At 29.2% G+C, this 16,137-nt stretch overlaps 1 protein-coding gene across 3 annotated transcripts in view; it reads left to right on the top strand.

Annotated features, from left to right (window-relative positions):
- LOC106478349 (F-box only protein 11-like) overlaps positions 1-16,137 on the top strand; it is a 100,628-nt gene that overhangs the window by 59,561 nt on the left and 24,930 nt on the right. For 2 of the 3 annotated variants that reach the window (XM_013938889.2, XM_013938888.2), the window contains exons 7-10: positions 2,153-2,259; positions 2,359-2,470; positions 8,872-8,978; positions 15,680-15,817. In XM_013938889.2, coding sequence (XP_013794343.2) covers positions 2,153-2,259; positions 2,359-2,470; positions 8,872-8,978; positions 15,680-15,817 — 464 coding nt within the window. The remainder of the gene's footprint in view (positions 1-2,152; positions 2,260-2,358; positions 2,471-8,871; positions 8,979-15,679; positions 15,818-16,137) is intronic. The other variant, XM_022381942.1, reaches the window with a different exon arrangement.

The raw sequence follows: 16,137 nt of genomic DNA, 5'->3' as shown, positions 1-16,137 counted from the left end.
AAATTTTGAATGTTACTGTAAAAGCTCATGGCATGTACACTTTATGCTACCTATAGCAAGAGGGTTAAAATATCAGGAAATCAAAACGTTTTTGAAGCAGATGTTAAGGAAATTAAACAAAAGCTCAGAAAAATTATTTTTTGTTGTTGTTTTTAAATAAAGTAATCCACACCAGACCTGGAAACCTAAATACCCCATCTATTATTACATTAGATATTCCACAAAAAACTGTTATTTTAGTCAGATCCAACTCAGGTACTATTTCATACAAGATTAAGAAGGAAACTAAGAAAATTATCAAACAGCTATATTCACAAGTTCAGTTAAAATGTATGTTTAAGATTAGAGTCTAGGTTAAAAGGGTTCTTCAAGCTTAAAGACAAACAACATTCATTTAATACTAATACTTCACTAGTAGTATATAAGTTCATATAGCTAAGGTACAACCGGGGATATATTGGATCAACCACTAGAAAATTCTAAAATCAAATTAATGAACACTGTAATGCTAAATCCTATAACATCAATTGTATTACTTATAACTGTTTAAAGAAATGTAATGTTGAGTTTACCCCATGTTCCACTTTCAAATGCTAGAATCTCTTGCTATTAAGCTTAGAAAACTAGCTCTTAACAAGAATATGATCACGCTACTATTACATCTTCAATTGTGAAAATGGAAAGAACAGAATATAAATTTTGATCATTAAAAGTTCCCATCAACTAGGAAAAATACTTGCTATAAAAATATATGTATTCTCACTGAGCACAAGTGTTGCATGTTTCATAGTGTGATTGCTTTAAATTATGATTAATCTAAATAAAAACTCAAGCAGATGGAAAATAAGCAGATACTATGGTTAATTGTGATCTGTTATGAAAAAAAATCTTTGATTGAAAAAATTTTATCAGTTATAATTTTTTTTTATCTTATTCTACTTTGTTCTACAGTCATACATTACAAGATATATTCCTAACAAAGGTTTGACTTTTAATCCATGCACCATTAATGACAACTATATTTAGAAGTACTGTAACTTTTGAAGTTTAAGATGAGAAGAATATTTATGACCAGCTGCTAACACATATCAAACAGTTATACCTGTAAGTCCAGTCTGTCAGTTTTGTGTTTTTCTAAAGGTAGTCATGTAATTCACTTCCACTGTCAAGATTGCTGTGACAGCTAATTCCTTTTAAATGTATATAATAAGTATTGGTGCTAGTATTTTACAAAACTTACATTTCTTTATTCAAATGTGTGAATTGCCAAGCACTAAAAAAAATGTTAAGTTGTCTAATAGTAAACCAATCATTACTAAAATCACACCACTATGCAAAAAAGTTTGTAAAGTTCACTTTAAGTAATACTTTTGAGCACTGGTTGAACATCCAGGTGCTTGTTAGTCCTATGAATTCAAGATGGCTCTCTGTAGGTGGCAGACAAGTTATTGATACAGTTATTTGTTCAGTTGTTGATTCAGTTTTAAAAAAGTATCTGATATTGAGTCATATAGATTTACTGTATGTGATTTTTTTCATAACTTGTATAGTTTCATAGAAAATCATATTTTGACTTGTTTCTTAATTATTTGGTATCTTTATTTGTAATGCAAAATATGACCAACTATTTTATGCTTTGGATATATTTGTTATGTAACCTGAACCTCTGAGTTATGCCCTGCATTTTGGGAGCAAATGAATTAGGAAGTTTTATTTGTAAATTTCCAACATGTATAAATGATCAGGTTATAGAGTTTGAATTTTGCTGCATTGTAATAACAGTAGAGCAGTTTTTTTCAGCATAAATGAAATGGGTTTGTCAAAATAAGTACCAAAAAGAAAAAAGTAATATTGTGTGCTTTCAAAAGAACAACCAGGTGAAAATTGCATAAATTCACAACCACTTTCAGAATTGGTCATGTACAGACTTAAATGTACATATATTCTACATTTCGGAAATTTAGGTGACACAGTTGATTAGTGATTTGCCCAGTATTTGTGTCAATTAATCATGTCAACACCTCTGTTTTTTAGGTTGAAAATAGTTACGTCATTTGTACCTTCACATATGTACATTAGCTATCAACATGTATTTATTTTTCTATTTAAAAGGTTAAAGTATGTCTCTCTTTGAAATATTCTTCAATTTCAGCTCCAGGCAATGTTGCAGAAAATGTTATATTAGAAAGAGAGTGTGAGTCCACTGTCATGTTCACCAAAGGTGCCAGAGAAGCTTTCTTAGGCTTTCTTACACTTAGGGTAAGTTATTTAAGAGAAGAATTTAATTAAATTTACAATCCCATTTTCATTTTAATGCTGTATTTGGCTGTGTGGATTAATTGCTATGTTATTTTACAGCTGAAACCTGATATGAAATCCTCAGTGCAACATCACAAACATTATTGTCTACATATCACAGAAAACAGCTCGCCTACTATTGACCATTGTATCATTCGTAGCACATCAGTAGGTAAGTATCCCTCTGTAAGTAGCAAGAAATAAATTGTACATTTTTATCATTAACAACTAATACAAATATGTTACGATTACCTGAATTGCTAGCATCTATATTCATGTGCTGCAAAGTTTAAAATGTATAGGAATTTTACTTTTTTTTGTGTTCTGGTTGTCTAAATTGTTTACATTTCCTGTGTTACAAAAGTAATGCCACGTGGTTTGCACATATCTTGAGTGAGCTGTTTACACGTTCCTGTGAAGAGTAAATTGTTAGGTGTTCTGTGTGCTTTAGCTATGAAGATGACTTGGCTTCATTTTTTTGTAACAGTGTTTTAAAAGTGTAAGTTGTTTACATGTCTTATATCTATGAAATATCATCTGTGTTCTATAATCTTCAGCTTTTAAAAGATAAAATTGTATATGTCATTAGTCTGTGAGTGATGAAAGATGATTTATATGGATATCATTTTTCTATCAGCTATAAATCATGAATTGTGTACATGTCCTGTGTTCCTTAGCTGTGAATAGGGAATTGTATACCAGGTTATTCAGAAATCCATTGGCAGAGGTATAGGAATATAACTGCTCAGAGTATAGAATGAGGTATTGTGGGCCTACTGTGTGATAATTTATTTGAGGTGATTCAAAGTCATGTCCCTCAAAACAGTTATTAACTATCTCACTACAAGGTAAGCCGAATTGACTGACCTCATAACCATTTTGTGCTTGGTATAGTTTTCATACTGTAATGTTTAATACAGAATGTGTACTTTCACAAAATTGGGCAAACGTTTAGTAAACATTGCAAGTCTTTTGTACACAAAAAATCAGATTTTTTAATGAAGTATTTTTACTAAAGATTTGCCTGTGAATATATATAGTATTTCTATATATATATAGTCAGAGTGCCAAGTGATTTCCACAATAAGGTTTAAGTTTTAAGTAAAATCTTATATATTATATGTTATTTTATCTACCTTAACTTTATACAAGGTTGGTCAATTTGAATGACATTGTAACCACCAAGTAAAAATTGAAATAAGTTTAACTTTTTTCTTCTTTCTAGAATAACTTCAACTTGTAATATGAGACTACATGTGCTTATCCTGTATAGCTTTAAGCTCATAACAGTATATATATATATATATATATATATCTTTATACAATACATTTTCATGTTTTACTACCCATTTAACCCTGTCTAATAACTATTCATGCCATTATAAGTTGTAAATCACTTGACAAAAGTGCAGCTTACATTACACTATCAAATTATATTATGCATGAGCTGTTCGCAAGCATACCTCATGAAACATTTTTATTATATTATTTATTTCACCTAATCTAACCTTAACTGACATAAAAAATCATTATTTTTACATTTCAGTGAATTATAATGATAAATGAAGAATACACATCAGAAACAATAATATAGTATTAAGCATCAGAGAGAACTATTATCAATTTCTGAAAGAGAGGATGTGACAGGTGGGCATGGCAAGAGGATCTGGTTGTCCATTTCATGGCTCTGTAACTAAATAAGACTGAAGGCTATGAAAATTATGCTTTGCCTGAGCGATGACAATATTATAATATGTAACTGACATTAAATTTTGCACTTCTTGGATGGGTAGTAAATATATTAGAGAAGAGGGGATGCCTAAAGAGCAAATGTCACAATTCTCAAACTATGGAAAATTCTAGATTTTTTATTAGTACTGCCTTATAAAAGTAAGAATTAAAAGTTATATACCATTAACATATGGATTATTAGCTACATTTATATGCTATATTTATTGGTATACCATGAAAAGAAAGTAGTTTAATTAAATTTTGAATGTAACTCAATAAAACCTTGTGACATGAACAGAAAAATATGCCCATGGAGAGAGGGTTAATATGTATTATCCATCAAAAATGTCAATTGCAAAGATGTAAACAATAACAAATGAAATATTTTAAGCTAAAAGTTACCACTGTTGATCCATAGCAATTATAGGCATAAATGCAGATGAAATAAACATCCTAACAATGTCATGAAAACATGTCAAACAGGCCTAAGCTGTGTTCAAAGTGTTGCCCAAATATGACATATGCCAATATACTGGCTTGATTGTCAACATTAGTTGTTCTTGTTCTGCTTGCACAGTGTCTGTGTAAGTGAGCCTGTAGTATGTAGCCACCGAGATGCTTTTCCTATCTTATGATGCGAAGTATGATGTTAATCTTGGAACCAGCATTCTACACAGTCTGGTGATATTCTCATACAATATGACCATGTCAAATGTTTTATCTGAATACTGTACCATTATTTAAATGACTTAAGAGCTGCTGCAGTATGGTGCTTCTGTGCTACTATATTTAGGAAGCTTTTACATTAATACTTTATAGCTTTTTGGACCCATCAAAGATGTAATGATCTGCTTATTAAATACTCTGACCTTTTACTTCGAAACAAGGTTTGTGTAATAATTTTGCCATGATCAAATTTTATATTTCTATGGCACAATTCCACATTCATAGAAAGGGTACATTTATGCCTAAAACTGTTTTTCTTGAAGAATGTTTTTGGTAATTTTTGGTTTAAAATGTCTTATTTGTTATCTATCTACACCTTAACCCTTTCGCAATGGGCTAGGTATAATATACTCGAATTTGTATAGATGTTTGCACACATTAAATATTTATACTATAACTTTTAATTCAGTATGTGCATCTTCACAAAATTTGGTATACCTTTAGTAAACATTACAAGTCTTTTGTACAAAAAAATCAAATATTTAATGAAGTATTTTTACAAAAGATTTATTTGTGAATATATAGTCTGTTTCATTACTAGTTCAAGTGGAAGTGGTTTTCATGTTATGATTAAAAATACTATTCTTCATCCCCAAAATGTCAAATTTCTTTTGAATAATCTTTAAAACCTCCTAAATACATTTCAGATATTTGTTTTCAGTAAAACTATATCTTATCAGTTATTTAATTATACACTTGAGTCTTCAGCTTGTAAACAAATCTTGAAAGTATAAAGAAAAGACAAGTTGTAAAATTATAAATAAAAGGAGCAGCTGTGGTTTTTTTCATTATTATTGGTCACAAAGTTTCAAAGTACTTCTCTTACAAGTTTGAACTGCAAAAAATTTCACATTTATTTTCTGTGTTTATTTTACTGTCAACGACTGAAGTATAACCCCACTGAAAATAAACCAATAAATTGCTGCTTGTCTTAAGTAGACAGTTTATGTGACACCAGTAATAATGGTAATCCTGAAAGCAACTAAGCACATGTGAAAAGATAATCGACTCGACCCCCGCTCCAAGAACAGAATGTCTAATGTATTGGATTATATATGTTGAAATGTTTTCTTTGAAAATTCAGAGTAATCACACTGCATTTAGAATCATTGAAAATGTTTATGCCAACAACAGGATGAGTAATTTATTGGCTTATTTATGTATCCTACAATATTCACAACAAGACTTATTGAGTGTAACAACACTGCACTTTTGAACCTGTAAAAACATTTATTATGTGGCTTTGTGCTGATACAATAAACATTGCAATTCTTTGAATATTGGTAATCTTTTTGGGGTGTTTGGAATTTAGCGGCATATGTGTACAAATATGTTATTTGAGCACACGCTTATAAAATCCTATTTCCCTTTCATTCAACCAATGAAAACTCTAGTTTTCGTACAACTTATCACATTCATTTAGTTTTGCAAGCCTTATAAGTCTAGTCTTCTTTGGAAAACATTCTTACATTTGCAGCTAAAGTGTAGTTTAGAAGTTCCCTTACACTTCTAAAACACCTTGAGTTGATACTGGCTCTTTCCTTGAAATAAGGTAATAATAATTTTATAATATATATATATATATATATAAAGAATCAAGGTACAGTCAAATACAAAGTACAAATATAACTGTATTACCAATATTTTCCAAACTACACCGATATTTTTGCTACCATACGTTACATATATACATATATATTTACTCATAAATGCTTAAATTTTAGTTATTTTGTTAAAACATAAACAATAAATGAAAAAAACATAGCAAAACAATAATTTCTATTACTTACAAGAAATTACGGTGATAGGGAAATATTTTGCCCTTGTGTGCCTTTAGTGCTAAGCCTCGTTTATTTTTTCAAGTGGAGGGTGAAGAAATATAATTTTTGTAGGCTTCAGGTATATATTTTAGAAAGAAAAAATACATTACTCTACTAGTACACCCGAAACATCTGTAACTTGCATGTGTTTAAAAATTTTTTTTCTCAGATCGGAGCAATAATTTGGTCATCACCATTGAACAGTCTTGGCAAAATTATTATATTCTCTTCCAAGATCTTTACAAACAACTGTCAGAATCACTTAAAGCACAACTTGTCCTTTCGATTGGTTATAAACAGACCCTTAAGAAAAGTAGGTGGAAATAAACAAGAGGTTTGGTAAGAATGGAGTAGGAAGAGATGCCTCTGTAGTTGATTTGCTAGATACATTGATTTCTAAGCAAATCAAAGTGGTGAGAGGTTCTAAATTCATGTTTCTAATTTGTTAACCACTTGTAGATGTATATAGTATATAAACTGAGAACACAAAAATCGATATTTCGCTTTATTTTATTCATATTTTCTTTTGAATTAAGAAATTAAAACATACATAATATTAGAATTTGAAATACAATCAACGTTTTGGTGCCAATTTTATTGATATATAGTAAAGTTACTTAATAAAGTTTTTAAAATAAATTGCTAACAAACCATTACATGCACAGTTAGACCCACCCATCATGAAAGGGTTAATCATTGATATTTGGATACATGTTGGATATTTATAAAACTTCTAAGGTCATGACCTTGAATGACATATATGATATTATCATGAGGTAGAGTAACAATACCTCATTCTGTACCATTTGCAATTAATCTCTTCCACATTTCCATTTCTGAATTATTTTCATAACAATCGATTTTTGAATCACCCTGTATGTGGCTAGTGTTTCTGAGAATGAAATGGTAATCTTCATGAATGTTTTATGTCTTGTGTGTGTGTGTGTAGGAGAGCAATGAAGTATGAAATACTGTGAATGTTCTGTGTTTGTGAGTTTCTGTATCAAGTGGATTGTATACATATTGATTATGTTTGGGAGGGAGAATGTTTTAATTTCCAGTGTTCTTGACACATAAAATATAAATTGTTTATCTGTCCTATATCTCTAAGCTATAAAGAGTAAACTGTGTACCTGTTCTCTGTTCTTTAACTAATACGACTAAATTATTCACTTCTTGCATTTCTGAGCTGTGAAGAGTGAATTGTTTATGCATCTTGTATCTTTGAATTAATTTGTTTATATATAAATCTCAGAACTCAAGAGCTATGAAGGGGAAAATATTTTAAGTTCTGTGTTTGTTACATTTACCTGTGGATAACAACAACAAAAATATGAATGTATCTTAACATTAGAATAATACAAATAAACCTGATTTTGTCTTCTATCTCTAGACTTCAGGGTTAAGTAAGGTTTTACCCATTGAAATAGTTTCTCTTGAACTTGTATATTACTGTAATAGTTTATATATTAATATTTATTTCTGAGACTCTTGAAAGCAAGTCTGTGAAACAGAAGTCCATTAAAATAATGCAATTCCTTGTGATATTTACATACATTTATCATTAAAGTACCATGTGAGAGATTTGTTAAAATATCATGTGTAACGTGTTTTAGAAAGTTAAGCATCTTACCATAAACCAAACTCTAATCAGTTTTCAGTTTAACATTTTCTTTCATGTAATTGTGATGTTATTTTTTGGCAATAAAATTTATAATTCCACAGCAATATTGCAGTATACAAAAAAGTCAATGTTAAATAAAATTTTTTAGGTCAGTGGTTCCCAACCTTTTTCCAGCTGAGGACCAGTTAGTTCCACTTCCAGAATTTCATGGACAGCTTTATACAGTATTAACTTTTTAAAGTACTTTTATATTACACTGCAAAAGAATATTCTTCAGTAGTTGTATTTTCAAACACACATTCTCTTTTTCAACTGTCTTGCGGACCAGCTGAAATATCCCTATGGACAGGCACTGGTTCACAGACCAATGGTTGGGAACCGCTGATGTAGGTGACCTATTTGTGTACATCTGAAATGTGTTTTTAGTTTTATAGTTAATAACTGGATATACTTAGTTTCACTGGTAATGAAATTTGTCAAAAAAATGATATTAAAGCTTTGCATAAATGCTATTGATTATTTGTAATAATCTCTTAATTTTAGTCTTCATTTATAATTCCAGATAAAGTAAGTAGCAAGAGTTATTACAATTCAATAAATTTGTTTTATGTATAAAATTTTAATTTAATTAAAATAGATTTGCACTTTTCATACTCTCTCATTTGTTGGCAGTAGGTGCAGCAATATGTGTTAGTGGTTGTGGAGCAGAACCAGTTATCAAGCATTGTGATATCAGTGATTGTGAAAATGTTGGCCTTTATATTACCGACTATGCTCAGGTTAGTATATCAGCAAGAAGTGAATGTTTCTTAAAGTTCCCGTCATTTCTTAACTCTTGCCATATGAGTTTGGGCAGTGTGACTGACCTTATGACCACAATGTAACGATCAATGTTTCCATACTGTAACGTTTAATGTTTTATTGCCATGAAATTTTGCATGCTTTTAGTAAACATTACAAGTCTTTATTACATGAAAAATCAGATTTTCTAATTAAGTATTTTTACTAAAGATTTGTCTGTGAATGTAGGAAATTAAAGTGTTGACTGTTCTGAGTGCAAAGTGATTTTCATGTTAAGATTAAAAATACTTTTCTCAATTTTAAAATTTCATTTGTGCAACCTTCAAAATTTTCAGTAAAAATTTATATTTTATCTGTTATTTTTCTACCTTAGCTCTATACAGACTCAGTCGATTTAACCAACCTTGTAACCACCATAAAACAATTTGAAATAAATCTATATTAACCTTTTTTCTTTCTAAAATGACAGCAGATTGTAAGAGGAAAGTACCGTTGTTTATCCTAAATTGCTTAAAGCTCATAACAGTCTATATCCATTCATACTAAACTAATAATCATGCCACATCACCCAACAAATGTGTTGTAAATCACTCAACAAATGAGGAACTCATGTTACCATATTGAATGATGTAATGCACGAGCATAAGAATTTTTATTATTATCTTACTGTATTTAAACTAATAGGTTTCTAATTTTTGCATTTTAGTTACATTTATTACCATAAGTAAAGAATATACATGAAAAACAAGAAATATAGCACTTACTTTTAACCTTGTTATTTTTGCAGTCAGTTTCCATTGACATTTGTTTTTATAATGATGGTACTAGTACACTATATAATGCACCTAAGGACAAAGAACAATAACATGCAAAAAGCAAACAATGCTCTATAGCTGTTATAACTGGCTTTCTAACTAGGACAAGTGTGGCTTAATTTAATACCCTTTGCTATTTGATTTGAATAAAATTTCAAACTGAAAATGAAGTTAACAGTACTCTGTATTAAAACAACATAGCATTATTTGTCATTTGACAGATTCAAACTTTGCCATTCTATTGGTTATAAACAATATTAAAGTATTAACCCTTTCCATGTGGGTAGGGATCATCATGCATCTCATCACGTTTTGTAGACTTACATTCAAAATTGTATTAAACTACTATTTTATGAATTTATATCCATAAATTTAGAATCAAATTGTATTTTGTAATCCAGATGTTAGTATTATACATCATTTAATTTCTTAGTTCACAAGTAAATATTAAAAAAAAATTGATAAATATCAATTTTTGGTGTGTCACATGGTACATCGTCTTCTGCATTTGCTCATTTTGTATTCTGGGCATCATAAGATGTAAAGTATACAGTTTTTAAGGAATTAGAAACTCAAATTACCAATATTGACAAACTAGAATATAAAATAAGAACCTCCTACCTTATCTATTTGCTAAGATATCATTATATTTATTGAACTCACAACAATGGCTCTGCCCACTTCTTCCTCTTTTGAAAATACTTCTTTACTTATGCCCTCTTCTTTTAACTCTATGGCAACCATGTGCTACTATTCATAGAATTATATGTTGCCTTCCTCATATTTCATTCCAAAAATAAAACTAGGGATGAAATTATTTAAAATTTAACAAGAACATTCCTAAAAATATGTAGTTTCAGAAAAATAAATTTAATTTTGATTTTTTTCTATTATTTTTAATAAAAAAATTCATTATTTAATGTAGTTATTTGCACTCAGATTTTGAATAGTTCAACTGCAAGCTGATTTTCATTTTCAATATAAAAATACTATTTATTATCTCAGAGTTTTCACATTTCATTTGTTTAATCTCTAGAATCTCATAAATTAATATCAAAGGTTTTTTTTAAGCTAAATATTTATATTTTAATTTCCATCTTCTCTACTATATCACTAACTATATCTCTTATCATCAACATACAGTGCATTGAAATGTTTAAAATGAACAAATGGAAATATGTACATACCTTTCAACTCTGTATAGAAATTTACTAGAATAGTCATATTTTTCTTCATTTTGCATAATTTCAAGTCTATCTTTTCTCTTATATTTTATTTTTAATTTTCCTTTAAAATTTTTGTCTATTATCATTTATGCTCAATATGTTAACTGATGCCTGTGGGGCTTTACAAAGGTATTTCAGCAGACTTCCTGCAGAGAGGAGTTGACAAAACAAGATGGCATTTATACATGCCATCTTGTTTATAACCTTTCAAAATCCAGGCAACAAGTTAAACTTATAAAAATTATTAAATTGTTCAGATATGACTTAAAACAAAGATAATATGTAATTAACTAAAATATAAAAGTAAGACCTAAATGCAATTTAACTGTCTCTCTAACGATAGCATATTTAGGTAAGAAACCACCAAATATGCTATAGTCCATCAAGTAGACAACAGTATGAGTGGCAGCTGCATGTACACTGTAAGGAAAACTGTGCACCAATTTCAAATTAACCATTGGTAGAGTATAAACAGCTCTTTATAATGACTATACACACTTTTGTCAACTAATTACATGTACGTTGAAGATCTCAAGGCAAAGTATAGAATGTGGGCATTGTAACCATCAAGGGTTGTAAAAAATTTATATCTCTTTCCCAGACAACCCAACTTGCAGACTTTAGCTCTCACATGACAGTTATATCAATTATATGTAATTAGTGTGAGTAAACTGCCTGTACATACCAGCATGTGTGTATCAGAGAGAAACAGTGCTAAAATCAAGATTTTTCAAAACATGTGAATGATTTGACACGAAAACTGCTGTTTAAGTATTTTGTGAAAGTTTCCTTTGAAACAAAGTAATTAAAACTTATATAAAATAAAAATTCAAATTATGACATACAATATAATGTTAATTTCATATTCATATAATTGATAGTAAAGTGGTTTAAATAACTCTTGAATGTAATGCAGTACATATGCAGAAAGGAATTTAAAAATGGTGCCGGAGGACATAGGGCTAAGTACATGTTCATAATCAATTGTATTCCTGCTAGTCTTCCTAAAGTATCTGCACAAATAAAGCCATTATAAACATTGAAGAGTGGTGTTCAAGGGGATAAGCAATCAGAAATGAGGTTTTTTTAGACCTAAATGCAGCTTAGTTAGGAAGCTTGATAAATTACAGTGGAATTTTTTGTTCTCGATATAATAATTTAAAATTTTTTGTTATTTCAAAATGCATATATAAAATCTTCAAAAATTATTTTTTTTTACATTATCCATGTGCAAAATTCGATGAGGCTTAGCAAGTATGACACATGTACAAAACTTCATAACGTCGTAAGTAGTAGAGATCATTGTTTTCTTTTTTTTTTATCTACTGTTCTATGTCATAAGAAAAATAACTGAAATATAAGAATTAATTGTAAATTGTAATTAATATATACATATGTAATGTAACCAAAATGTCACTGTATTTTACAAAATACTGGTACACTATTTGTAGTAAGATATTTGTACTTTTTAAAGGCCAGTTTATGCTATTCAGTATGGTCATGTGAGTTGCAACTTGTGTGATGGGATTATTGGATAGATATGGTTCAAAGGTCAATAAAACAAAAAAATAATAAATATCAATAGATGTAGATTTGAGCTATGTAGAAGGAACACTTGCGGTAAACAAACAACATTGAAGGCTATGAACTTTGACTGTATATTTATATTGAGTAATTTACTTTAACTCTCTCACTATGGGCTTGGTCCCAGGGGGACTGACTTTGTAACCGTTTTGTGCTTATTATAGTTTTCATATTTGATACTATAACTTTTAATACATTATGTATACCTTCACAAAATTTGGCAGACTTTTAGTGAACATTACAAGTCTTTTGTACACAAAAAATAAGATTTTTTTTAATGAAATATATATGTGTATGTGTGTGTGTGTGTATATAGTATTTCTATGTACTAGTCCCAGTGCTAGGTGATTTCCACTTGAAGATTAAAAATACTTTTCTTTGTCTCAAAAATCTCAAATTTTATTTGTATGATTTCTAAAACCTTCTAAATAAATTTCAAACTTTTTTCAGTAAAAACTTTATACATTATCTGTTATTTTCTCTACCCTAACTTTATATAAAGTTGGTAAATTTGACTGACCTTGTACCCCCCTCAAAAAAAAACTAATAAATCTAAATTACCATTTTTTCTTTTGACAATTATGCCAAATTGTAATATGAAACTACATCTATTTATACTTAAATTTTATTGTTTTATTGCCCCCTGAACCCTGACTAATTATTATTTGCACCATTATAAATTGTAAATCACTTGGCAAATGTGCAGTTCATGTTAAGATGTCAAATTGCATTACACACATTATGCCAAATTGTAATATGAAACTACATCTATTTATACTTAAATTTTATTGTTTTATTGACCTATGAACCCCTACTAATTATTATTTGCACCATTATAAATTGTAAATCACTTGGCAAATGTGCAGCTCATGGTAAGATGTCAAATTACATTACACACGAGCTATTCGCGAGCATACCTCATGAAATATTTTTAATATAGTATTGTTATTTATTTCACCTAATCTAACCTTAACTAACTTAAAAAATTTCCTATGTTTTGCATTTTATTTGCTTTTATAACAAGAAATAAATAATACACATGAAAAAAAGTACTTTCCTGGGTCTTCTTTTTCTTTCTTTTTTTTTGCTGTCAACTGTTGATAATACTTAATCCTAATCTTTTTATACAAATGGTTGTATTGCACTAAATAATTTTTTATTTAATTAAATATTGCATCAAAGAACATAGAATAATAACATGCAAAAAGCAGACAATGTCCCATAACTATCACAATTTTTCAGGCTTTCTAACTATGCAACATCTAAGCTAGTCGATGTGTTTCCCATGGGAATCAAACTTGAACTGAAAGCAAAATTGATAATTCTCTTTACCGAAAACAATGTGATATGATACATCACTTAATAGAGGAAAACCTTGGCTTTCTATGGCAAAGATAACTATTGTCAATTTCTCAAAGAGAGGATGTGATAGGTGGGTGTGGCAAGAGGGGGTTGATTTTCTAGTTTATGGATCTGTAATCAAATATGATTGAAGACTATGGAAATTATGCTTTGCTTGAGTGATGATGATATTATAATAAGTAATATACATTAAATTTGTACTTCTTGGAGGTGGTGGTATGTAAATTTACATGCTCAGAAAAAGATGTTCATGGAGAGGGTTAAATTCCATATTTCAGGGAATAGTGTTAAAACATAGAGAATGGGGGAAGATCTAGAGAACAAATGTCACAATTGGCATACTTGGAGAGCTTGAGGAATGTATTAATATTTTGGTATAAAATTAATAACTGTAAACTTGTATAATACTAAAAGTTGATTTATTAAGTATGTTTTGATGACAAATTTATTTGTATATATTGATAATAAAGTAGTTTAAATTTTGAATAACTGTAAAAAATCGTGACATGCGCACTCTGACTTACCAATTTTAGGCTAGTAAGTGTTGCAAAATGAATGTATTTTTATTGCAATAATTTATCACCTTTCTTGTCATTAAAAGGGATAATTTTTCCCACTTTGACTTTATTCAGTTTTGTTAGGTGATTCCTGGAAATAAAGAAAATATCCAGAATATGTTTCTTTGCATTAGCACAGTACTAAAGTATTGACTTCCTATTATCCTATCTGTTTTTCGTAACAAGATGTTTAATATTTATATTTAATAATAAAATTCAATAATTGTCATTATTACTAAAATACAAAGAGTTTTTGCAATTGTAGTTGACTAGATGAGAAAGATTCTCCTCTGTACCATCTGGAAATGACAAGTCTCTGCTGCAAATTTTAAGTGTATCAGTTCCTTAGGCCAAATTCCCATATTTTCATATTTCCAGCTGTGACTTTCTTTTTGTACTTTTAATTTATTCTACCATTTTTGCTTGTGTTTTTAAGATTGTTTGTGAAGAGTACTGGATTTTATTAGTTTATTGGCTATTGAGTCACATAGAAGTAACTTGATACTAATGACAAAATGTCTAGGAAAACTTGAGGGAGCAAATGTTTAGTGAGATTCTCTTTAGTAGAAAATAATGTGTAATAATAAACATACCATGTTCCTATGAATAAAGTGTATATTGTTTTATGCACTCACTTGAGTATTTCTCCTGCTCTGTGTCCAGATGCTTTTGGAGAATGTTTAGTACTGCACCAGAAGTGAAAAGATTGAGCATAATATTACATCAACTTAAACATTTTCTGTTTACACTCTTAGTATAATAATTAGTTGTGAAATATTAGCATAAAAGTGGTGTAACATCAGCCTTATGTTTATTCAGAAAGATTTCAGGATGAACTTTTCTTATCCCAATTATGAGTTCTTGGATTTTTGGACAATGATACCTTTCCTTCTTAGTATTTTTTATCTAGTGTATTAATATTGATACAGAATATTTTAAAATATTAAAAGAGACTCAAATTTTCTATGAATAATCTAGAAATCTAACAGGGAACCCTTTTATATTTGGAGGGATTAGTATGATTAACTCTCAAATAAGATTGTTATAAATTACATTAAAGTAATTGGAAATTATTTGTTTTAGTGTAAAGTAACTTCTAAATATATCCAAAAGTTGTAAATATTTTATGAAATAGGGAGTTTACGAAGAGAATGAGATCAGCCGAAATGCTCTAGCTGGAGTGTGGGTAAAAAACCATGCAAACCCCATCATGAGAAGAAATCACATTCATCATGGACGAGATGTTGGTGTTTTTACATTTGATAATGGACTAGTAAGTTATATTTACTTCCTTTCATACATTAAGTTAATTTTCTGGTGTGTTTCTATTTTAATTTGGCTAAATCAAATATTTTACCTAATAGTGCTAAGTAATTCTAAAGAAAACACATTAATGATTTGTTTAAAGTGTGTTAACGCTCTTGCCCTAGGTACCCTTTACTGTGCATGACACAAGATTTTAGTGTCTTACATTCAAAATTTTATTAAACTACTTTTTGTTTATGTTATACCAATTAGCTAATAATTAACTAAAAATCTTAGCTAATAATCCATATTCTAATAGTATACAAATTTTAAGTTCTTAATTCTACA

Source organism: Limulus polyphemus, unplaced genomic scaffold (assembly GCF_000517525.1).
Source record: "Limulus polyphemus unplaced genomic scaffold, Limulus_polyphemus-2.1.2 Scaffold202, whole genome shotgun sequence".
NCBI classification, from domain to species: domain Eukaryota; kingdom Metazoa; phylum Arthropoda; class Merostomata; order Xiphosura; family Limulidae; genus Limulus; species Limulus polyphemus.
The sequence above is the reverse complement of the archived record's forward strand: the minus strand, read 5'-3'. Positions and strand labels throughout refer to the sequence as shown.